Source organism: Poromitra crassiceps, assembly GCF_964638095.1.
Source record: "Poromitra crassiceps genome assembly, contig: HAP1_SCAFFOLD_278, whole genome shotgun sequence".
In the NCBI taxonomy this organism is placed as follows: domain Eukaryota; kingdom Metazoa; phylum Chordata; class Actinopteri; order Beryciformes; family Melamphaidae; genus Poromitra; species Poromitra crassiceps.
The window spans coordinates 22,556-48,740 of NW_028152122.1; the positions used below are offsets into that span (position 1 = coordinate 22,556).

Below are 26,185 nucleotides of genomic sequence, written 5' to 3' on the forward strand. Positions count from 1 at the left end.
GATATCGCGAGAAAAACCAGGTCTGAAGAAGACCCGGTTGCTTGTTTCTCTCGCGAGATCTGGCAACATTGCACACAGAGTCACACAGAGAAGAGTGTCTAGAGAAGAAGCTGTTGGTGCTCAGGCCTTGGTCTCCAGCCACACCCTGACCCCCTGCTCTAGCTGCAGCACTGTGTCTCCCGTTGACCTTCGGCGACCGCCCTGGAAACCCTGGTAGCCGTGCGGCACCAGCTGTTGTGTTGTAGTGGGGGTTCTGTCCGTTGTAAATGATCTGAGGTAAATGTGTGGTTTTATCTGAAGAGGGAATGTAGTCGCCCAGTGGGACAGAAAAGGCGGAGTGCAGCTGTGGCGCTGGCGGCTGCTGGACCATAGCTCATACCTAGGGCACCTGCGGAGAAGCACACAGGCAACGTCACATTCACACTCGAGGATGGATTTGAGTTTTATTGTATATATATATTTTTTACAATTGCGTCACTTCACATGTCCCCCAATATCAGCAGAAACCTAACCATGCTGCTTTGGATAGTTTTTTGTCTATTAAACCTTTCATTAAAGGCGCAGTGTCTCGTTTCTATGGCAGCTTTCAGAATGTAAATAGCCCATCATCAAACTGGTTTAAGGAGGGCTGGCAGAGAGAATTGGGCACTGAAATGACGGATGAGATGTGGGAAGCCTGTATTGACAATATTCTATATATATATATATTTATATTCTATAAATGTTAGGCACGCTTTGATACAATTCAAAGTAGTGCACAGATTGCACTTTTCTCCCTCTAGGCTGCATAGGATTTTCAAAGATTCCTCAGCCCTCTGTGTGAAATGCTTGAAAGATGAGGGAACTCTATCTCATTTATTTATACAATGCCATAAGTTGCAAACTTTTTGGGGTAATTTATTTGATTTTCTTTCTAAAGCTTTTGGTAAGGAGTTTCCCCCTGATCCTCTAACTGCACTGTTTGGTGTAGTTGAGCCGGGCAGGGTGAGAGATAGATATGAGGCCCAGGCCATCTCTCTATCCACTCTGCTAGCCAGAAAACTGCTGCTACAGTCCTGGAAATCTGAGAATTGTCCGACATTTCATATGTGGCTTAAAGAAGTAGGAAATGTGTTGCATCTAGAGAAAATCCCGATTTACTATCTCAAAACGAGAAGGGGTATTTCCAAAAATTTGGCAACCCATTGTCAACCTGCTGGGAAAATACAATGATCTCATCCCCATATAACTTACATCCGATATCCTGTACGGCTGTATGTAACCTTTCTTGTGTATCACGATTTTGTTTTTATTTTATTTGTATTGTATTGTGTGTTCTGTATTGTATTTTTTTGTGATGTCTTTATTTTCTTATAAAAACTAATAAACAAAGTTATAAAAAAAAAGAAAAAAAGATTAGAAATAACACATTTTTAACCGTGATTGTTACATTTTGTTTGTTTTGTTTACAAAATTCTCAGCATGTACGCACAAAAGTTTGTATGCTTCAACCACCTCCGGGGATAGTGGGGGTCGCGAGCCTCTGGCACCGTTATTTTGGCGGTCAGCGGCTGAAAAGTTTGGAAACCCTTGGATTTGAATATTTTCTTTTTTCTTCGGGTGCTTTATATGTTGCGTCTGGTCTATTTTTGCGCAATCTTTTTTTTTATCCGCTTATTTCCTCTCGTTTGTTATTGATTTTACTATGTGCAAATAAATAAACTAAAATTAAACCAAAACCAAAAGTAAAAAATGTCTATAAAAATGTATCAAAAAAGAAAGACAGATGACAAAAGACTGATAGAAGTAAGATGCTATTGTTATGTAAGCTGATGTCATCCAGGCTTTATCTTATCTTATCTTTATTGTTTATTTGAGCAGGGACAGTACACAATAAACATATTGCACCAGAGATAGCTACGAGCTAATTTGCATCTGTAGTCCCTGGGTGCACAGAGTCCTGTGCGCACATAGTACATATCAAATACTTTATTACTGTAATTCCCTGTCCCAATGAGAAAGTCATAGCAGCCTACTGAGCCACATTCTACAGTTTCTCAGATGAAAACTAAAATATTCATCTCTGGACCACATTGCTCTATGTGGGCAATGTGTGTTAGTTTGAGAATTGACTTCACCGCTTGGTCTGGATCCGAGCTATACCGTACTGTAGGCAGGCTTTTATAGTCTGCTTTTAATAATTTTCAACTGTTTTCTCCTTAAGACTTATGTTTCATTAACATCTTTGTTGTTGTTAGAGTTTCAAGTTTACTTTATTAGCACATGGCCAGGCTGGTAGATTAGTTTTCAGTACAGGTAGTGGTTAGGGGTGCATCGATCACGTTTTTTGCAACCGATCACCGATTGCCGATCGCCTATGGGAAATATCTGCCCAACCGATCATCGACCGATCACCGATTACCGATCACCGATATATAAACTCCTCAAAAAAAGTTTGGAAACGTTATTTTGGTCGATTATTTCTCCCCTTTAATAATACCAATTGGCATTGTATTTTATATCGTTGGAAAGCCTGATTAGTGATAGGGCTTTTTTTTATTTAAAAAAAAAAAAGGAAAAAAAAATATATATATAAAAAAATATCAGCAATCAGCCGAAATATCGGCAATCAGCCGATCGCATATTTGAGGTCAAAATCGGCCGATACAGATTGCTTGCCGATCGATCGGTGCACCCCTAGTAGTGGTAGTAGCAATACACCGCATACTACACCATACACCATACAACATCAGTGCAGCCATAGCCTTTAAAGTGCCGTAAGAAAAACAAACATGTCAACCATTAGACAGACTTTTTGATTGTTTAAGAGTTGTATGGCTTTTAGGGGAAACGCTGCAGCTAACACGCATTCTGCCCTGCCTTCTACGTGACCTGTAGCTTCTGCCAGTTGTTGTTGTTGTTCAATATCATCATTCATTCATGTTCAATCTCTGTGACTTCATATTCTTTGTATTATTTGGAAGTTTGGAGCCATTTAAGAGAATCAGTATATATACAGTGCACATACATCTTTTAAATAGATCAATAAATACTACCATCAATAAAAAACATAACATGTATTGACTACCTCGTTCGATGAGGAGTGCTGCGTGTCCACTGCCCGCCGTACGTACGTAGCAACCTGCTGGCAGCCGACCCCTGCAAGACCAAACACCACATGAAGTCTGATTTTCATACAAGTGATCCATAAAGAAATCAAGTGACAAATTCTGTGAAACATTGACAATGTCGAATCAATGGGTGAATGCAGTGCCGTTTCACCTTGAGGGTCCTCTGTGCAGCGGCTGGGTGTCTCTCTCCAGGCCGTCAGGTCGACGGAGCGGAGTTCTCGAGAAGAGCAGAGGATGCGCCTGTTTGACCGTGATTGGATACTGAAGGCGTCTTGGGGGACGGAGTTGATGCCAGTGTTGTCACAGATGATCCTGGACAGGGTGACGTTCTCCAGAGCCAGCCTCTGCTGGGGGGTGAAGATGCCTGGGTTCTGCCACCACATCCTGCAAAGTGCAAAGAAGAGTAGAGTGGAAAGAGATGAGTGCCAACAGAGATTGCATGAATGAATTACTTAAATGTAATTTAGTAGTATATTGTCAGAATTAGAAATTGAATGCGACTTTTACTAAACTAGGAATCTCGCACGCTATGCGCCATATGATGATGATGCACCACTTGTCCTCTTCTCCACTGATGACGAGTGACATCACTGACATCACTGATGACATCACAATTGCTCAAGTGACATCACTGATGATGCCATCAGGATTGCTCAAGTGACATCACTGATGACATCATCACTGATGACATCACAATCGTGACTGAACCACACCGTCACACTGAGCCCACAGACACCACCCACTTAGCCCATTTTAACTAAGAGAAGATTTAAACTTTCTAAACTGAATTGAAATTGATTTCAAATTCAGATTTCTCAATTCAGTTTCACTTTTCTCAGTTCAGATTCTGCTTCCGAAGACAAACGGCCAACAGTACACACTGTTCACTTAGCCAACCACAGGCCATGTAGCACTGTGGCTTACTCGTCTCCTCAGCCAATGAGTGAATCTTATATTCTCCTCACTTTGTTAGGAAAAATGCTACACATTGTTTCCTAGGTACTACTGGGCTGCAGAGAAGAGTGAGTCACAAAAAATAATATTATCTTGAGTAGGACTGACAAAATGCATTATGCCTGCATGTATGCATTATATTTCCCTCTCAGACATGAGACTTGAGACTTGACTCTACCTCAAAGACTTGAGACTTGGACTTGCAAAAAATTGACTTGTGAGCATCTTTGACACACACACACACACCTGCGCACGCACGCACGCACGCACGCACACACACACACACACACACACACACACACACACACACACACACACACACACACACACACACAGGTGTAATCACCTGTCACCCTCGCGGATCTTCTGGAACTGGCTTCCGATAAGGCAGGCGAACAGCGGCCCGACGCGGCCGTCGGTGACGAACGGCTCGGCTACGCCTCCCATCCAGGGGTCGATGTTGGCAGGCGTGCCGTAGAGCTGAATCAGCTTACGGGCCAGCTCCGCGTTGTTCAGGACCAGGGCCAGCTCACTCTCATTCCTAGGCTCAGACAGCTTGCAGAACTTGCGCCATGCGTTGTAGCCTAGTGGAGTAAACAACCAACATTACATACGTAGATATACAAGGAAGGAAAGAGATGGCAGGATGAACAGATGTTCATGCACCGTTCAAAGTGTGAGTGAGGCGTGTAAGCAGGCAGTACCAGGCAGTCCGTGCTCGCGTCCCCTCTGCATGTTGAGAGAGCCCAGGTCCAAAGCCAGCTCCCGGACGAATTGGAAGAGCCGGTCCCTCAGAGCTTCCACCATCATGGAATCCTGAATGTTCTTTTTAGCTGGACGACTAATCATACCACGGATCAGAGGGTCAATGCCACCTACACACGGAGAGACAGAAGAGCATCTTATTGTGGCAATACTGTATCTTCTTGATCTGTGCAATATTTACCACTACGGTCTTTTAGTGGGAGAAATATGCAATATCTTGTTGTAGGGGATCTGTGCAAGGTTTAAAGCAACAACGAGCAAAATTTTCGATTGTTACTAAACAGTCTATAAATTTAATATCGATGCCTCACATCTTACCTCTAATAGTAGATGAGACCAACGCCGAGTGAAACGGCGAGTGCTTTCTTGATGATTATAGTCTGTGTGCGGGCCAGGCAGACCGTTTCGCTCTGCCGAGCAACAGTTTACAGCTGCCGTAAACCGTTTCGCTCTGCCTAGCAACAGTTTACAGCTGCCGTAAACCGTTTCGCTCTGCCTAGCAACAGTTTACAGCTGCCGTAAACCGTTTCGCTCTGCCTAGCAACAGACCGAAAACAAGAAGGACGGCTTTCCTCGCTACTTCACGGGGCTTTCTACTCTCGCGAACATCTCTCGTTATATTCTAACAGTTTGTTTGAAAGTAATTTTGTAATTCTGTGGTTAAGGCCGAAGTGGCTGCCGTAAACCATTTCATTTCACTTCCTGATCTGCCCGGCCCGCACACAGACTATAATCCTCAAGACAGCACTCGCCGATCCATTTGTGCAATACTTTGGTGTATTAGACAATATTCTTGGTGTGTATTTCTTGGTGGTGTGTTACTGAACTGTACTTTTATACTGAGTACCAGAAACAAACTGCAGTTATCACTTTACCACGTACCCTCAAAGACAATCCTCCAGGGGGTGACGAAGGCCTTGAATAAGGGGACATTGGGGAAGCGTCTACTCTCTGTGTAGTTTGCATCCAGACGGGGGAGGATAGGCTGGATGGCCAAGTGGGCAAAGCGGTACGCTGCTGTCGCAAACACGTTGGCAATGCTGGGGTCAACGTTGGGATTATATCCCGGGTACCGGCTCGGCGTGAGCTTTGCGCGGAACACTTCGTCGCCCACAATATGCGGCAGATAGTCGTGGAACACAATCACCTAGGGGAGACGAGATGTTTGGGGTGTAAGTCATTAAGGTGTAGTAGTACAGCATCAGACACACACACACATTGGAGATTTGAGACGTAAATATGAGTGTTGATAGTGCTGGTTTTGTTACCTGCGCGTAAGCACCCATGATCTTGCGCGCCTCCTGGTAGAGCGTCTCACTGTCCCACTGCGGGTTGATTCTCCGCAGTCCACGGGCCAAGCGGTTGTGCTCGCGCATAAACAGCGTGTGCAAAGAGGTCAGGGCGATGTTCTCATTCACGCGGACATCACCTGAATGACGCAAAACACACATGAAACAACTGTGTACAACCCATTTATTTTTATTTTATTTAACCTTTATTTATCCAGGGAGGACCATTGAGAGCATGCTCTCTTTTTCAAGGACGCCCTGTTTACAACAAATATCATAAATTCAACAATACAAATCAGGAATAAGAATAGACTGTGGCATTATAAAATAACACAATCACACTCAAACAGATGAAAACAATACAGACATATAAAATCACAGGTACAGACAGTTAAGAGGGCAATGTAAAACAGGTGCAAGTCCTGTGCGATCCATCCTCAAGTAGCGTTTTGAATGACTCTATAGAGACCAGTTGGTCCAGTTTGAGAGAGTCCTGAAGTTTATTCCATCTATGAGGTGCGTAAAAGATAAAAGCATTTTTACCTGCTTCACTATTCATACGTGGAATAACCAGTCTAATGTGTGTCTGTGAACGAGTCTGATAACTTAAAGTACTAAAATTTAAAAGCGAGGACAGATAAAGTGGGAGCTTACCGCACAGGGCCTTATAAATGAACAAAAGACAATGCTGATCTCTACGGACGGTCAGAGAAGGCCAACCTACTTTTTCATAGAGAGTACAATGATGAGTGAGAAACCCATCACCAGTGATGAATCTCAAAGCACTATGAAATACTGCATCAAGAGGCTTCAGTGTGGAAGGTGAAGCGTGCATGTATAGTACATCACCATAATCAAAGACAGACATTACAAGATATTGCACAATGGTTTTTCTGTTAGATAAAGAGAAACAAGACCTGTTTCTGTAAAGGAAACCAATTTTTCCCCTTAACTTTTTGGTTAGATGTCCTACATGGATTTGAAATGAGAGCTTAGAATCTAGCCAAATGCCCAAGTATTTATAAGAGTTGACAATTTCAATTTGTTCACCTTTAAGAGTATGAATACCTACATTTGGATCAGACCCATGTGATCTTGAGAATAACATGCATTTGGTCTTGTCAGAGTTCAGAACCAGCTTGTGACTAATTAGAGCCAACTGAAATGCGTCAAAAGCAGTCTGCAGGCTTGCAGTGGCTGCTGCAAGACTGGCACCAACACTATACAAAATTGTGTCATCAGCATAATAATGGACATCACAATGCTGTGAGGGGAGTACAATATTATTAACATAAAGAGGGAATAATAGAGGGCCCAAAATTGACCCTTGTGGGACACCTTTACCAATAACAAGAGAGCTCGATCTAAAGCCATCGGCAACAACTGCCTGTGTTCTCTCAGAAAGGTAATTAGAGAACCATCTGATAGAAAGATGATCTAGGCCCATAGCTGACAATTTGTCTAACAAAATAACATGGTCCACAGTGTCAAATGCCTTAGAGAGGTCTACAAAAAGAGCTGCACAGTGTTGATGGTCATCCAGACCATTCAATATATTATTAACGACAAGTGTTGTAGCTGTGACAGTACTATGACCTGGTCTGAAACCTGACTGCTGAGGTTGAAGAATGTTGTGTGCCTCCAGGAAAGCACGTAACTGTGTACTGACTAGGCTTTCCAGAATCTTGGCTAAACAGCACAGTTTGGATATTGGTCTATAGTTATTCAGACCACTTGGGTCACCGCCTTTATGTAGAGGAATAACCTGTGCAGCTTTCCACACAGCAGGGATTACACCAGAGGTAAAAGTTAGGTTAAAAATATGAGCAAGTGGAGGAGCAATTATCTCTGCACTAAGACGCAGGAGATATGGGTCAAGGTCATCCTCACCTTTGGACTTCTTAATGCAGAGTTGTGTAAGTGCATTAAAAACGTCAATAGTGCTTACCTGTCTAAACGAAAAATGTGGAAGATTGTGCGAGTTATCAGATAGCGGGACATCAACATGAACTGCAGGAGCCGTATTTGCAGACTGCCTGTCAAATAGATGACCCGAGGATATGAAATGTTGGTTAAAAACATCACACATTTCAGATTTATTTAAAATAACACCATTTTCACTATTAATCTGCGGCGGGAGAGAGGAAGCAGGCCTGGATCTTAGTGACTTCACAGTCTTCCAGAAGTTAGCTGTATTTCCTTGTGTCTCAGCAAGAGAAGACAAATAATAGGTGGACTTGGCTTTTCGAATCATTCCGATACATTTATTCCGCAGTTTTCTAAATTGCAACCAGTCTCCCGGTTCACTAGCACGACGCGCCTTTGACCATGCCACATCTCTAAGTCGAAGGGCTTCTGTGAGATCTGCTGAAAACCAGGGACTAGAGCGATTCTTTACTCTGAAATTCTTGTAAGGAGCATGTTTGTCAGTAATAGAGTTAAAGATATAAGAAAACTGAGAGAATGCTACTTCAGGGTCTGGAATTAAATGAATCCTGTCCAAATCAGAGTAAAATAAATCATATAGAAAACCCTGCTCTATAAAATCTTTGAAATTACGTTTTCTAATGACACGCCCCTTTGATTTGTTGTTTTTCGCCACCCTGACACAAGCTGTGGGGCAGTGATCACTTATGCCTAGAGCAAAGACCCCACTATGAGGGTATTTAAGTGGCCTATTGGTCAATACAAGGTCAATCAAAGTTGATTTAGATGGATTCCTTAAATTTGGCCTTGTAGAATGCTGAATGAGCTGGTACAGGTCCAATTCCAGGCAAAGCTGCTTCAGCCTAGACGAATTTTCAGACGACCAATCTAGATTCAGGTCCCCCAAAATAACTAATTCGGACGAGACATATTTGGCCAACAGTTTCACAAATTCCTCTAAGGCCAAATTTGGTGCAGAGGGAGGGCGATAGACGCCAATAACTGTGACATGAATATCACCCCCTAAACAGATATCTAAGACAATACACTCATATAGTTTTGGCACAGATGAACTTGCGAGAACATGTGTAGCCAGATGATCTCTAACAAAAACAACGACTCCACCTCCTTTGGATTTTCTGTCTATTCTAAAAAGATTATACCCACCAATTATGATATCTGAGTCAGGGGTTCTCTCAGATAGCCATGACTCTGAGATGATAAGTACATCAGGGGAGGACTCATTTATCAATACATTAATATAATCAAGTTTAGGCAGAAGGCTCCTGACATTTAAATGTAAGAATTTTAAACCTTCAAGAGCCCTAAACTCCTGTGGGGACTTTAAATCAACACAGTTTGAGTAATTAACAGATAAAACAGAAGGAATGGGCCCAGAGGAGACATCCACTAGGTTGCCTACTATGACCCCGCTTGGCCTAGAAGCATGACGTGGTAGTCGCACTGTTGAAAAATTATTATTAATTAAAACTGGAATGTTGGGTAGGGACTCTGAGTTGTCACCATTGAAGTGATTTAAATCAGAGGAGTGTTCAGCAGGACCCTGGGAGGGATGCTCATGTAGGTGGATGGAAGTTATTTCTATGGTGGGGTCATGCTGGGATCTGTATCAATCAGAATTAAAAGCAATGTGCTGAATGAGGTTATTTGTGATTATTTTTACACCCTTGCTATTTGGGTGCAGGCCATCCAATTTAAAAAGGTCCGGTCTTGACCAGAAATAATCAAAGTGGCTAATAAAGCCACACCCAGTTGCGATGCAAAAGGTTTTGACCCATTCATGGAGCCCAAAAAGGCGGCTGAACTGCTCAGAGTTAGGAGAGAGAGTGGGAATGGGGCCTGAAAGGACACAGGTTTTACCTAGGCTCTGAATAGTGATTGAGAGTAGCTCAAGCTTTTCACGCAGAATGACTGCTTGTTTTTTGACAATGTCATTGCTACCCACGTGAATAATGATTGTGTGAGCTGAGGGATGGAGGTCAGAAAGGGCTGGTGTGAGCTCAATAATGTCATCAACTCTGGCGCCAGGAAGGCAGTAGGTGATGGCGCCTGGAATCTCGACAGATCTAATGATCGAATCACCAATGATGAGGATTTCTGGTTGCCTATTTGCACAGCCCCCTCTGAAAACGCTGAGTTTAGGATGGAGAAGCGGTTGCAACTGATTCATGTCATTGGTTTCAGCTGGGAGCGGAGATGCAATGCTAGTGACGTCACCGCTGGCCACAGCAGAGTCCAGGGGTGTGACGGACAGGTGGGTCACGGGCTGCGGGCTCACGGGGAAGCACACGGAGTTGGGGTTTGGGGGAGATGGCGGGGACGTAAGTCGAGAGCGTTTTGTCTGTGCTATTGGAGGTGACTCTGGGTGGATACGCCGCTTTCTCTTCGCCTTGGAGTGGACCAGAGACGGGGCAGGCTGTTTCGGGGAAGACAGCAAGATGGTAGCACTAGCCGCTACGACTGTAGCACTAGCCGCTACCATATTAGCACTAGCAGGTGTCACGGCTAGCTCTGCAAGTGGAGCAAAAGCGTTTGATAACGGGAAAAACTCCTCGTCACCGCTGGGAGAAAACAATGGGAGAGAGACCCGTCTCCCGCTCCTCACCACATCTGCCCAAGATGGACCAGGAGTAGGACTTCCAGGGTTATGTGTAGCGTCCCTTTGCAGACCAGCCAAGCGGGAGGAGAGTTGGTTTTGCCTCTGGAGGACATCATGGAGGAGGGATTCGATTGATTGGATTTCAGACCTCACACTGGACAACTCAACTGGGGTAAGTGGAGGCATGCTGTGGATAGAGAAGAAAAAGCTGCCAGTACACAGAACTATGGGCAGTGGGAAATGTTGTTGCTGTTGATGGCAGGGCTAGCAGGGCGCTAACAGCTGTTAGCTGCTAGGCTCAGCGGCTACGGGACTTACTCGCGAGGGCTCAGTTAAGAGCCCACTGCGATGATCAGGTATGACAATGGTATTTGTATACAAATGGCGAACTTCACAGGATTAAAACATACCGGGACGGGCCCAGAAATGGGCCCGCTGCTGAGGTTTGGAGTCGTAGCAGTAGCCGAGGTGGTCCCCGGTCAGGTAGATGGGACCGGTAGTCCAGTCCCGGGCCAGCGAGTTGAAGTGAGCTAGCTCTTGATAGCTTGGTCCGGTTAGCTTAGCTCAGACTCCGGTATGGGGATGAGTCCGTTGCGCTACCTCGGGCAGTAGACCTGAGCTAAGCAAGCCCCGCCACCGCCCAAGGCAGGCACTTTACAGTATGTTAGAGTGTTCAAGGCTCTGGGAGATCAGAGATTTCCTTGCTCTAGCTAGTAGACTACGGGATCCTGCCCGGGAGCTTCCGTAGGATCAGTTAGCTTAGGCTGGCTAAAAACAAGCCAAAGTAGCTTTTGAGCTAAACGTAGTCCAGAGTTGGCGGGAGTCAGAGAAGAATACAATCCAAATATGCAATCGCTAAAACAACACGCCCGATCTGAGTATCAGGTATGACACAACAGGATAGATTAGAAGCGAAACTTAAAATTGTTGCTTTAAACCATATAAAAAGGCTAAAACAAAGCAGGGCGAGACGGAGCTTTTTGCGGTTGCCACAAACACGACTACCCACAATGCACTGCGATGTACATCCCGTCAACAAGTGTACAGGTACAGAGTTTATTTGTGGTGTTCATTCCTTCCTTTTCAAACTCAGGCACAAGCAAGAAATGAGTAAAGATCAACAATATAAGTCATTAATAAATTATAACGAATTATACCTTAATTATAACCTTAATCATACCTAGTAGGCAAGGTGTCTATGTGCGGAAGTCAACTGATTAAACTTTGGAAATGAATTATAATAATATAATAATAATAATAATAATAATAATAATAATAATAATAATAATAATAATAATAATAATAAACTTTACTTATATAGTACTTTTCAAAACAAATGTTACAAAGTGCTTAACAGGCAATAAAAATACATAGGAGTACAGTAACGCAGGTGAAGGGATAGCAATGGTGGGCCGTTCAAAACAGTTAAAACAATAAAAGCAGACCCAATTAAAGCAAGTATACACACAATTAAAAGACTGAACCATAAAACAATAAAACAATAAAACAATAAAAAAATAAAACTTGGGGGTAGGACTATATGCCGGTAAGTACATTGTACTTCAGCCTACTCCTTTTCGGACTTTTGCCGCTGGCATTGTATTATGATTAACTATTCTGTTTTCTTCCTTTGGTATTTCGTTCTATTGTATATACATTATTTTATTTATTATTATTTGTCCGAAATAAAGCTTTCATTCATTCCTTCATTCATTCATTCATTCAAGCAGAGCTCACACCAACCTGCAACGAAACAGGGCACCTCTGCCGCATTCGAGTCGTTGGTGGTTCTGCGGCGTGTGGCGCACATTTCCGGGTTGACATCGGTGAAGGGCAGCAGCTCTCGCCCAGAGTCTCGGAACCTGTCGTTGACGCGCAGCAAGCCCTCGTCGCTGGTGAGATCGCGAAGGAAAACCGCTACCTTCTCGTCGGAGCCGTACACCTGTCCAAGATCCAGGAAGGCGGTCAGAGTGTTGAGCTGCTCCCTCTTGTTGGCCTCTCCGCCAAAGTTGAAGGCCGAGACTCCTGTTCCACAAACAGGTGCTGATCTGAACGTGGGGATGCAGCTGTCCGGCCCAGAACGCCTGGTGGGGTCATCTCCAGGAATCTGTTTGTATAAAAAAACAAAAAAACAAAAACAGGTTAGACAGAGGAGGTCATATCTTATGCCCAGTGCAAGTACAAGGGCAAGGGCAAGTATGATCTTTGCTAGTTTCTAGCACTCAACATCTCAATTCTTCTCTTTTAATTACCACTGGGTTGCTGAAACACGTCCTTTGCTGTACTGACCCAGTGGTAAAAGAAAAAGGGGGACATTTTGAGTGCTTGAAACTAGCAGAGATAACCTGGGCGTAGGATATGGCCCAGGATCTTCTACTGAAAACACAGTAGTGGGGGAACGTCATGGAAAGTGCCTGAGCTTGGCTGTGAGCCGTATCACCCACCTCAATGGGGAAGCAAGGCTCCGTGCGCTCGCAGCTCTCCTCACAGTCAATGCCGCTTGAGAAGGAGCGGATGCTGGGTGAGAAGGGCGTGAAGGTGAGATCGTGGTCGTTCCACTGGCCGAACAGGGTCAACATGTGCGTGTACAGCCTGTCGTTTTCCACGCTCGTGTCCCCTCCTCGTATCCTGAGGATGTTGTTGGAGACCTGTCTGACCTAGAGGAGAATCGGTTGGTTATATTCTCAATAGTCAAAATGTATTTGACTCAAGGCGATAGTCGGGTATTTCAGGCGTACCAGGGGCAGCATGAAGTTGTTGAAGCTGCGTGTCTTGTCAAACCCCTGTGGTTCCCCGACTCCATCAGCATACTGGGCAGGCAGCCAGCGGGCCAGAGCGGTGTTGGAGGCTCCGAGACGAGGTCTCTCTCTAAACGCAGACGAGAGATCGACATTTTTCACTTGAGGAAGCCGAGGGAAATGTTCACATGTGGCCCAAGATGTTTAGACATACTGTATTGCACACATATTTCCTCTGATTGTAAGCACCACTCAGCCTCCCTGACTCTCAGTCAGGAACAGTGTTAGGGGCAGCGCGTTACATTTCATACGTTACTCAGTCAGATTACATTTCTGTGGTAACGGGTAACTTGATGCGTTTATTTTTCATTTGATGCAATCAGCTATGAGTTACCTTCTAAAACTTGCATTTCATTACTTTTTCTTTAAAATGGTTACATTTTCAGGCCAAATTAAAATGATTTTTTTTGCACTATTATTAACTCTAAGCTGTGCATTGGAGAATTGAAAGAACTTCCCAATAGAGAGGCAAAGTGACCGCCTACTTCCTGCTTCAGCACTGTACCAGAGATTTTCATCCGCCATTTATTTTCCCATAGACATTTCGTAAAATGCTTATAAAAAGAGTTTTACTGGTTCAAACCAAACGTTCAGCTAACGCTATAATCGGGAGAGACCATAGAACATTTCACTTGGACCAAAACTTAAAAAAACATCGAAAAAATATTTTCTTCGAACCCGCATTTCTTTTTACGTTTTTGTCTGAGTGAAATATTATGCGATCTCTCCTGTTTCTAAATATATCTGAACCGTTTGGTTTGAACCAGTAAAACTATTTTTATAAGCATTTTACGAAATGTCTATGGGAAAATAAATGGCGGATGAAAATCTCTGGTACAGTGCTGAAGCAGGAAGTGGCGTTCCACTTTGGCTCTCTATCTGTGGTGAGCGCTATCTGCTGTTTACTTTGAGACTAGGCAAGATCAAGGCTCCGCCTCCCTCGCTTATCGTCTATCAGTGGGGCCCAGAAAGCTCCTTTGCCTTTCATAGGCTTTTCTTTAGATAACAATTGATTGTGTACTCAGTTCTGCACAATAAGAGTGAGGTCATCAGCAGAAGGTATTTTAAAGTCACGTTTTCAAGTGAGTAACTTGAAAGTAATCCAGTGGTTAGTTTTCATAAAAACCAACATAGTAAAGTAACTAGTTGCTATTTCAGAGAAGTAAAGTAACTAATTTGTTTCAAAAGTAACTTTCCCCAAAGATGGTCTTGAAATAAACAGATTCTAGCCAAGTTTCCATAGAGAGGCAAAGTGGAACGTCACTTCCTGCTTCAGCACTGTACCAGAGATTTTCATCCGCCATTTATTTTCCCTTAGACATTTCGTAAAATGCTTATAAAATAGTTGTACGTCGTCGAACCAAACCGTTCAGCTAACGCTATAATCGGGAGAGACCATAGAACATTTCACTCGGACCAAAAAAAAAAAACATCGAAAAAATATTTTCTTTAAACCTGCATTTTCTTTACGTTTTGGTCCCAGTGAAATGTTATGCGATCTCTCCTGTTTCTAAATATATCTGTACCGTTTGGTTTGAACAAGTAAAACTATTTTTATACGCATTTTACGAAATGTGGATGGGAAAATAAATGGCGGGTGAAAATCTCTGGTACAGTGCTGAAGCAGGAAGTAGGCGGTCACTTTGCCTCTCTATTAATCCAACATGAATTATAATAACAACACTGCATGGATGTTTAAAAATGTGATTTTTTAAAATGTGTGCTTGCTTTTTTAAGTGAGCAAAAGACACACGTATATTAAGTATATATAGGTATATAATAATATTAAGTAAATTAAAATGCAATATACCTCCCAAAGAAAGCTAAAGAAGTGCTTCGTCAAAAGGGAGTGTTTTGAGGAAAAAAGAGCACTTTAGATTTCCTACTTTATAGACCCTTTTCACAGCAACCATTTTGAGGTAGTAAAGCAGGAAGTAAAGCCAAAGTACGTAACCGATACCATTAATGATGTGGGCGGCTTTAGCTCAGGAGGTACAGCGGGTCGGCCAATGACGCAAGGGTTGGTGGTTCGATCCCCGCTCCCTCCCAGCTGCTGTCGTTGTGTCCTTGGGCAAGACACTTATCTGCATCTGAGTCAGTGGAGGATCTGACAGAGGCTCTCAACAAAGAGATTCTGTTGGTCTTAAAATGGATAACTGATAATAGAATGGTGTTGAATAGTTCAAAGACAAAATGCATAGTGATTGGTTCGCAGAGTGTGCTGCAATCTAATCCAAAGTTAAATCTAATACTGAATGGAACAGAAATTGAACAGGTCAGTGAAACCAAGCTACTGGGTGTAACATTGGACAATCATCTTTCATGGTCATTACATATTGATCACATAACTAAGAAAATGGGGAAGGGGTTAGCATTAATCAGAAGATCTGCTGAGTATTTAACATCTGATTCAGTGGTCCAGGTTATACAAGCACTGGTCTTGTGTCATCTTGACTACTGTCCTGCTGTGTGGTCCAGTGCATCAAAACAGGAACTAAGGAAACTACAAATTGGTCAAAACAAAGCAGCTCGTATTGCACTTAAATGTAATTACAGGTCAAGTGCAGTGCTAATGCATAAAAAACTAGCATGGCTGATGGTGGAACAAAGACTGCTTGTGAGTCTAATTTTGTTTTTTAGAAAGATCTGTGGTAGCAAGGAACCAGAATGTTTATATAATATACATGTGACAGACATACCCGCGCTACCAGACAGGTGGTGAGGGAGCATTTTACTTTACCTAGGCCAAGAACAAATGCAATGAAAAAATCTGTCATGTACCGAGCCATGTCTGAATGGAATGCTCTACCTCCTACAATTATAAATATAGAAAGTAGATATAGACTTAAAAAGAGGCTAAAAGTACATTTTATAATTTCATAACTAGTTAATTATACGCAATGAATGGAACTGGTATTAGAAATAGTGATTATACACCTAGATATCGTATAGAGGTGATAGTAATTAATGTAGTAATATAGTTAGGCGTTATATAACATAAGGATAGTAATGTATTAGGCTATAGGTAGATGTATTATATTATAGTATTATATGCCTGTATATACTGTATAGTATTTTAGGAAGATTGTGATGGAGGTTACATGGTTATTTGGATGGACATATGCTGTATTTAGAACCAGGTTGAGTGAGTTTTTGTTTGTTTTCTCTTGTTTGTCTTAAATTTATGATTTTAAAATGTGTTTTGTCTTTTACTTTGCATATTTGTAATGTATCTGTATTGTTTGTTTTGACTGTGGACCCCAGGAAGAGTAGCTGTTGCCTTGTGTTATGGCTAATGGGGATCCTAATAAACTAAACTAAACTAAACTTAACCCTCCTTGCTCCCGATGGTGTGTAGGCACCCTGCGTGGTAGCCTGCTGCCATTGGTGTATGAATGGGTGAATGTAGACTATCTACTGATTGTAAAGCGCTTTAAGCGCTATATAAATGCAGGCCATTTACCATAATGATGGTCCCATTCCATGTAGGTGTTCCATTGCCAGGGCCCTCGTTATTATGTTATTGGTCACACCTGTGTTACTTCCTGCTTTACCACCTCAAAACGGTTGCTGTGGAAAGGGTCTATAAAATTAATTCAAAGTTTTACTCATTCCTCTATAGTCAAAATGTAAGCCTATAATGTAAGCCTGTCTCATGTTGCTATACTTGTTACATTGTTGCTACATTGTTGCTCTTACAGGTTGTTGCAGACGCTGTTGGCTGTGCGGTATTTGTCCAGGTTTTGGATCGTGCGGCAGGATGGTTCCCTGGTCCGACCGGAACATCCGCTGATCTCGGCGAGGCTCCTCAGCTGCTCCTCTGTGAGTAAATCTGAGGGACGTGACACAGATCTTTTGTAGTTGGCCCACACATGATGAAACTGACACCGTAACAGACTTTTTGCCCTCAATGAGAACAAGGGAAACCCCCCCCCAAAAAACAATGCACGCGCGCACGTGTGAGTGTGTGTGTGTGCGTGCGTGTGTGTGCGCGCACATGCGAGCACGCTTCTAAGTGTGTCTCCATTATGCTCTCTAGTCTGGTGCATTTTTGTATTTGTGGGCTGGCTGTAGCTCAGGAGGTAGAGCGGGTCCACTGATCGTGCCGGATAAAATAGGTTCGGTGGTTCGATCCCCGTCTCCTCCAGTCTGCATGTCAAAGTGTCCTTCGGCAAGATACTGAAGCCCAAATTGCTCCCGATGGTGTGCCAGCACCCTGTGTGGTAGCTTGCCGCCATGTCTGTGTGAATGGGTAAATGTACCTACTGATTGTAAAGCGCTTTGGATAAAAGCGCTCTATAAATGGAGACCATTTACCATATTTGATATCTGTATACTTTTGTATCATCCCTAGGGGTGTCACAATATATCGTCCCACGAAATTTCGCGATAGTAAAACGTCACGATATGTATCGTTGAGATGAAATCTCATATCGTGAAAAAAAAAAAAAAAAATTTTTTTTTTTTTTTTTTTTTTTTTCCAAAAAATAGACAAAGAAACGTCTTTGTTTGTTGAAGTTCAATGTGTGGAAAGTAGTTCAGTTGAACAAGTCTCTGAAGAGACACATGAGAAGTTATACAGGAGAGAAACCATTCAATTGAGTTTCTGGCAAAACTGTTTACTTGACAGGAAAAACTGTCAAGTAAACAGTCTTGTTGTTTGAGTTTGAAGAAAAACTGAAGATGCATAATGAGAATTTATACTGCTGAGAAACCTTTTAGTTCAAAGTAAATCTAAGTGACGGTGTAACTCATTCTATTTCAAGATAAGCCTTATCTCCAATCTCATGTTTTTTCTAGTTGTTATTGTAATAACAATTTCCCACAACAGCATGTTTTGTATTTGTGCATTTCAAATAAAATACTACTTTTCCAGTCATATATTGTCATTATTCAAGTTTAAAAAAATATTGTTAAAATCGTATCGTATCGTATCGTTATCGTGAACCCAGTATCGTGATACGTATCGTATCGTGAACTGAGTGTATCGTGACACCCCTAATCATCCCCCTGGGGAAATGCTTGTATTAGATTCAGTCCTGACCTGTGGCATTGAGGGAGCGCTTGTGCACGTGGTGGACCCTGTCGTGCAGCAGACGGAGGGTCTGGACCATGTAGTCTGCAGACCTGACCGCGGAGCGCGTGTCTCCTCGTGGCTGCTTCATCAGACGCAGGATGTCATGAGGCTTCACCACCTCCGTGCGGACCCTGCTGAGACTCCTGACACAGCAACAGGCACATATGTAGACATGGTTAGGGTCCCAGAAAGAGCATTCACAAATCAATTAGCGATGAATCGGTGAAAATTACATACAAGTCCTTTCAAGCACTTCTAGTACGTATTCTTAAAATGACTAAAGCTATTGAATTATACTGAATCGTTTGAATGCACATTGCAGAGTAGCTACTACGTGAAATAGCTTTTCAGTGTACGCTTTCAGAATTCATTCCGACGACAATCCAGGAGTTCACTCTGTAGTTCATTCACTCTGTAGGATGAAGAAAAGTCAAAGGTGGACTCACACTTCTCTGGAGTACTTGTATGCATCGTCGACAATTTTCTTTGCTTCCTCAAAACAACTTCCGAGAAAAGGACCGCCAAGATATTCCCCTGCGAATGAAAAGAAACAGAGATATGAAGTTGATCATCATGACAAAAGGATATGAAACAAGTTGCTATGTCGTGGTTAAGTTCGAAACCAGAGTAGGTTGATACCGTATGCAGTGATAGAACTTTACAAATCAGAATCAGAATCAGCTTTATTGGCCAAGTATGTAGCTACACATACAAGGACAGGTAAAAAAACAAGCAGGGCAAAAGCCCGGGTACATTAATTAGACATTAGCAAAATTCACAGTAAATACAATAATTGTGGTGTAAAGTGTCTGTTTTAATAAATAAACAAACAAACAAACAAATAAATACATAAATAAATAAATACATAAATAAATAAACAAACAAACAAACAAACAAACAAACGCGTATGAAAGAAAATTAAGGCATGATTGGGAATAACAATTTTAAAGAAACCTGTCTATTGCATATAGGATGTACCTGTTGGGTTGGAGTGACTGCAGAGGCAGAGGCCCAGAGCGAGGACACAGACCAGCAGCTTCATCTCTGAAACATATCACGAAAGATTATTCAGCATCAAAAGTCAATTCACTGCATTTGTTCTCAAGGAGGGATATAATAACAATTTATCCAAGTACTAATACCAGAATAAAAATAAAAAGAATAAAAAGAAAAAGAAGAGAGAGAGAGAAATATCAAAATATTCTTACGGTCGATCTTATCAGTTATCCATATTGGCATACTCACACTGGTGGTAATGATAGCAACATAGTAGCAGCATTAGTATATTAGTATTATTTGAATGAAACATTTTCTTCAACTTTGGCAGCGATATTGATCAAGTTCATTTGTCGACTCAAAAACGAATCTGTAAAACAAATGTCGTCTCCCGTTTTTTGACATTCATCTACCAAGCACATTTTATGTATAATCTGTCTTTTTACATGACATTATATTTGACAGAAAATTATTTTGTTCCCTTTCTTTTCTAACTACTAATTATTGCTGGTGCTTACTGATGTTACCATGCTCTGGTTGATGGCCTACAGCAGGGATACTCAACGGGCCAGTTAATAAACAAACAATATACATTTTTCTGTAGCGGATTGTAGGTTTTTGGGGTGTCCGCCAGAGTTTAGTCTGACAATGTTGTGCACACCGGATAGTTAGTTAGGTTAAAGGACGGCTTTACCGTGGGGAATATGAATATATATTAAATCTCACGCCCCTAAGGTTTTAGAATCAGTTGAAATTTTTGAAATTGGAGCCTCACTGCCTGACCTATCAGGCATCTCTCACATATTTTTCGGGCCGGATGACGCGTTACGCGTCACCCGGCTTCCCTCCCCGCTTGCGGAACTCGAGCGCCTATGAACTACAAGTATTGTGAGCCATGGTCCCGCCTCTAGAGGTCCTCCACGCCCCTTCAGAGCTCTCGACGAAAAGCAAAAGGCAGCCATCTTGTGGAACCGCATAGCCTATGGTAGCTAGGTTAGCTTTCCATAGCTCCTTGCCAAGAGACCATAGACCAGGTTCCAGAGATATTGGGCTCTATTCTCCCACAGGCCATCGGCGCTATTACGGGCCTTAACCGCAAAAAAACGTGCCTTGCGCCTGTTTCGGGAAAATAGCAATAGGCTTTAGGCTGCCAAATGCGCTTTAGGCCGAATGGGCGTGGCAGTCCCAGAATGTGCCAAAGTGGGCGTGTCGGCGCTAAATACCGGCGCTGTGATATCTTCCGAGCTGGCCTACATTTAGCGCTTTGCGCTTTTGTGCACAGGGACAGGAAAGTGAATGGAGAATAAAATATATAGAAAAAAATAGTTTAGAATACAATAGAATATAAGATTGCAACCCTTCTCAGGCTTTGGGTGAAGCTGTAATGCACAGTTTCATTAATTTAGTTTAGGCTATCATAATAATCCCTATTTATGTGTAATATAGCTCAACGTTTTATTATCCCCCCCCCCCCCCCCCCCCGAAATTAGCTAGGCTACTAATATTACTAATATTCCTAATTAATATGTATTATTATTTCATTCAGATAATTGACATTATAGGCATGTATATCGTTTAATGTGAGAGAAAGGGAGAGAGAAAGAAAGAGAGAAAGAAACTGGAGAAACGTTTGTGTAGCGCTTCTTCATACCCCACTCTCATTACAGCTATTCATTAAAGAATTGTCTGTTGTATTTATATTTTCTGTTTGCAAAGCAGAGTAGTTAGAATTATTTCCAAATGTTTCCCCCGTCTGTGGCAGCGGAGCTGTCTGAGGTGCCGTGTAGCCTACATTAAGTGCAAGAAAGAATGAGAAAGAGAGGGGGATATTTAATTAGGCTACAATTCTAAATAAAATATGAAAAACAATGACAAAGCAAAAGATTAATTTAATAGGGGCGTCCTCTATACGTTCTCCTCTCCCTGCACGGGGCCGTCTTCTCCTCCTCACAGGACGCCGCATCACGCAGGAGATGCGGGGAGCGGAGCCGCGCTGGTGCGCTATGATGCGCTGGTGGTCGTGCAAGCGGGTCGTGCAGCAGGGGAGCTGACTGACAAACAGATTGAGTGCTCATACAATTATTTGATTTACAGCAGTGGAAACCACTGAGTCGGAGGGCGACGGCGAGGGCTCTCCTCCCATCCACTCCCCCTCCCCTCCACCGGGACCTGGGGTGTGCGGCGCGTGGCCTGGGTCGCCGACAGGCCGCTCGAGGCCCGGCCGCTCCCCTCCCAGGCACCCCCTGGCTTTTAAAGCCAGTCTGATTGATTACTGAAGATTTTATTGAGAATGAACATATTTGTCAGAGCCTGTGGGCAGGGGGTGGGGGGGGGGGGGGGGGGGGGGGAAGCATAGGCCAAATAAAATACTATTACTCAATAATAAAATCCAGTAAATTAAATAGAATAAAGTTATCAGATCCAGTAAAAGTGATAGGTGTCATTCAGAGGATGTTGCATCGTGCAGTGGGGGAGAAGAGATAAAACGATATCATTCTGCCCAAACTTTCATCTAATCTCATGACATCCAGCCATAGGCAATATTTTTTTCTATCCGATGCATTTAGAACATTATTTTCACTTTGATCTTGCTATAGTGTAGCGTATTTACATGCTTGCAGTATTTAAACTGCAGTTAGATTGGTTTGAGAAGCATAATAATATGGAATAATAGCCTATATATGGAGATAGACAGACTGGATGAAGGGAGGGGGGGGCGGCGGAGCGCTTGGCTTTGTCTGGTTTTACCGGATTTGTCCAGGAATTGGAGCTTAAAAGGCAAGCGTGTGTCTCTTCCCTGCAATTCTCCAATGAGCGGACAATGCATAATTTTACGCTTAAAAGGCGTGGTTATAATGGTTGAGGCTGAGTTTAGCGCCGATACCAAGATATCAAGTGCGCTGGTCCACGCCCACTGCTTAGCGCTGGGCCTGGCGCTCGGCCTAGAAACTGCGCTGATGCAACGATAGGGGCCATTATCTCTGGAACGGAAGCACGGACAGACACGGGACTGGCGGCATTGGAAAGCTCGTCAAATTTTACATCTAGTAGTAGGTGAGTTGAAGTAACGAAATCAACGCTGAGCAATGTACCCATTTTTACACATTTTTACAGAAAATAGTTACAACATCAGATGCGCGTAACTCCTACGAAAATGCCTTAAAATGCATGAATTTTTTTTTATGAAGACATCTCCCGACATATATACTTCAGTTTAAATTTGGTGCAATTTGGTGCAATTTTATTTTCGATTTATTTCTTATTCTCTTGTTTTATTGTCAAAGCCTTCTTCTTCTTCTTTGAGTTTTATGGCGGTTGGCAAACATATATGTGCATTACCGCCACCTACTGGAGTTTGATATCAGCCAAATGCCTGAGGGGTGGGCATGGAAACGAAGGCCACGCGAGCCCAGTGCATTGTGGGAAATGTAGTATTTCGGGTCCCCGCACCCGCCCCTCCCCTCCACCCCCCCCCCCCCCCCCCACACACACACAGAGTGGATTTCTGGTGATATCTCTGGCGGGAAACAACCAATTTCAAAAATTTCAACAGATTCGAAAACCTTAGGGGCGTGAGATTTAATATATATTCATATTCCCCACGGTAAAGCCGGCCTTTAAGTACATACATAAGTGCCTGGGTAGCGAGCAGATGGCAGTATTTGACAATTTAGCAGCTAAATCATAGATTATTGAAAGATATTCCATATTCCAGACTGAAATGCTATAACAGAAGTGGAGTATTGGCCAGAATGACATGAACATTTGGACACTTATTCAGCTGGTATCTTGCATGTTGCGTTCAGGTGCACTGTAATTTTTTGTTTTTGTTTTTTGCAATTCCATCGCGTGCCACACAGGGGGCGCCCGCAGGCCGCAAGTTGAGTATCACTGGTCTCTAGTGTTGCCGCACTTAAACTGATGATCTTGAGAAAGCGGCTGTGCAGCGTGACATCACAACCACCCGGAAATGCGGAACCCCGCGGCAGTTAACGAGTACGAGTTGTGGAAAACAATAAAGAGAGAAGCCAGCACGCCAAATGTCCTTTCATAGGATTTAAGTAGTTCCTCAAACCTGGGCAGCAGAATGAATTGAATTGAATTGAATTGAATTGAATTGAATTGAATTGAATTGAATTGAAACGTTCATTGTCTGCTGCCTGCTGCCCAGGTTTGAGGAACTACTTAAATCCTATGAAAGGACATTGGGGGTGCTGGCTTCTCTCTTTACTGAACTCTTTGCTTGTCCTGCACCCAGTGAGTTTTTAATCCATTTTGAGTGTGCTCGCTACCCGTGTTTTTCTATTGTGGAAAACAACAAACATTAATATCTCAAAAAGTATACATCACATCGCTTATATTTTTGACATTCTGAGTGAGAGCAGAAGTAGCTCAAGAGTCTGATGTGTAATATATGTACATGTATGTTATGTTCAAGTTGTGCGAACTGTCGCAGTTTTTAAAATGAAGTGAATTTTAGTAAACAGCACAGCCGGCTAGAGTGAGACACTCAAGGCTGGCTCCATAGGGTCCCAGTATAAAGTTACCCCCAGTAACACTAACCCCTCGTATTCTCTTTGATATTGATGAAATAAAAACGTTGCCTATATCAGAGAATTCTACATTGTATTTCTATGGGAGGGTGAATTCTACATTGTATTTCTATGGGAGGGTGAATTCTACATTGTATTTTTATGGGAGGGTGAATTCTACATTGTATTTCTACGGGAGGGTTTGGCATCATTCTTGTACTTCCTGGTGAAAGGTCATCCCCAGATTACTGTAACTTAGGGAGTTAGCCACCAATCCGTTCTTAGTTTGTCTGCAGAGAGGTTTGGACAACAGGGAAATCCAACATACTGTATTTACCAGCCGCGACAGACAGCCAGTCTGTGTGTCATCATGGCAAAATATGGCCTTATAGTCCGGGAGCCAAAGGCTGTTTTTTTGATGAACCTTGTTTCGTCTGATAAAGTTTTTTTCTCTGCTGATTCTTGTACCTTGGGGGTACCTATTCAAAATAAAGGAGGGTGCCCGGTGAGCACCCTTGAGCATTTTTAGATATTAACCCCTTAAGTGCCAAAATCCCATAAAAATGTATGGGATTTATGAGATTTATGAGATTTCATGCAAAATCAAATGCATCAAATTTGCTTTCTCCAATGTTTATTCATAAAGGAGCAAGGATGTCATGTATAATGTAGGCTATTTGATTCCCACGCCATGTGCCCCCCACCCCCAATAAAAACATGAAATAAGCAGAGGACTTTTAGTCTGATAAATCACTCCCAGGTGTTGAAACGGTGAATGTTTGAGCAAGTGTGTGTGTGTGTGTGTGTGTGTGTGTACGTGTTTGTGTGTGTGTACGTGTGTGTGCATGTGCGCATGTTTCACTGCGGCTTTGAGCTGCGACACTTTCTGTCTCCACTCTCAATTCCTTGTACAGCCGGGGGGAGGGGTCTAGGTGCACTGCTCAAATCCTGTGTGCACATCTCGGCAGGGGAGTTTCTAGGGAGTGGCCAGGGGTGGCACTGGCCACCCCTGAAATCTAATTGGCCACCCCGAAATCCTGAGGATCCTGGCATCTGTGGCCAACAATACTGTCTTTCAGAGGCTGTAGTGGGCTTATTTTTAAGCTAGAGTGAAGTTAGGCTAAATTTTGGTGAGGGACAACTTTCTACATCCTTCCTAAATGCCACAATCAGTGCTACCCTTGCTTGAGTCTGTGCCCCACTTGGGCCACCCCAGTCAAAATGGCTGGGACACTGCATCTCGCCTCACACACATCTCGCCTCAAACAGACACACGTCACTTATAGATGCGGCTGTGCCGCTTAAAACGTCTTGGGGGTAGAGATATAACGGTATGAAAATTTCACATCATGATTATCGTGACCAAAATTATCACGATTATTGTATTATCACTGTATTCGTAAAGAAAATGCTGAAATTTTTCAAAAAGTACTGAGAGACTCACTGAAATCATTTTACAACATTTTATATTGAAAACTCAGATCGAAAAAGGATTGATACACTCACTGAAATCATTTCTCAAAGGCTGCACGTTTGCATCTGGGAGACTGTTGCCAACTTTGGTTGATGATGGACAGTATTTACCATGTTTTTCAAAGCACTGTAATCACGGTACCACGGTAATCACGGTACCACGGTTTGAATGATAATGAAAATTTTAAACTGTACCGTTATTGTAAGGAATTTTATCACGGTTATCATTAAACCGGTTATCGTTACATCCCTACTTGGGGGTATGCACACATTGATGAGTTTTGTTGGGGCTATATGTTCACTGATGGCTGATAGTGGGCTCTCTGGAGTTCCGGTAAGAAATTTCCAGAAAGCAGATGACCTGATGAGAGCCTTGGATCAGATTACAAGTCAGACCAGAACAGCCAGACTTTGGGTTTAGGTCTTGGTGAAACCAATGATGCTGATGATGTCATACATCTGGGCTGAACGTGAGGGTGACTGGCTTCTCCATCTGACCACATTCCAGAAGATGCTTACCTACTACTTTGCAGCTGGCCATGTCAACCATGTCAGGTATGGCCATACTATCTTCATTCCATGGAGAAGCTTCCTCCACAAAGCAATTTTCTCCAGGAGCAGCATGTGATGCGACACATTAGTGGA

At 42.8% G+C, this 26,185-nt stretch overlaps 1 protein-coding gene across 1 annotated transcript in view; it reads right to left on the minus strand.

Annotated features, from left to right (window-relative positions):
• Positions 1–284: 284 nt before the first annotated feature.
• LOC310770960 (eosinophil peroxidase-like) overlaps positions 285–26,185 on the minus strand; it is a gene marked incomplete at its 5' end in the record, with an annotated part of 104,315 nt that continues 78,414 nt past the window's right edge. Inside the window, 14 exons of the mRNA XM_083663652.1 lie at positions 285–388; positions 3,068–3,138; positions 3,262–3,494; positions 4,411–4,648; positions 4,769–4,939; positions 5,712–5,976; positions 6,098–6,258; positions 12,408–12,771; positions 13,109–13,321; positions 13,403–13,532; positions 17,162–17,294; positions 18,507–18,682; positions 18,986–19,073; positions 19,518–19,583. Coding sequence (XP_083519778.1) covers positions 380–388; positions 3,068–3,138; positions 3,262–3,494; positions 4,411–4,648; positions 4,769–4,939; positions 5,712–5,976; positions 6,098–6,258; positions 12,408–12,771; positions 13,109–13,321; positions 13,403–13,532; positions 17,162–17,294; positions 18,507–18,682; positions 18,986–19,073; positions 19,518–19,583 — 2,318 coding nt within the window. The 3' untranslated portion in view covers positions 285–379. The remainder of the gene's footprint in view (positions 389–3,067; positions 3,139–3,261; positions 3,495–4,410; positions 4,649–4,768; positions 4,940–5,711; positions 5,977–6,097; positions 6,259–12,407; positions 12,772–13,108; positions 13,322–13,402; positions 13,533–17,161; positions 17,295–18,506; positions 18,683–18,985; positions 19,074–19,517; positions 19,584–26,185) is intronic.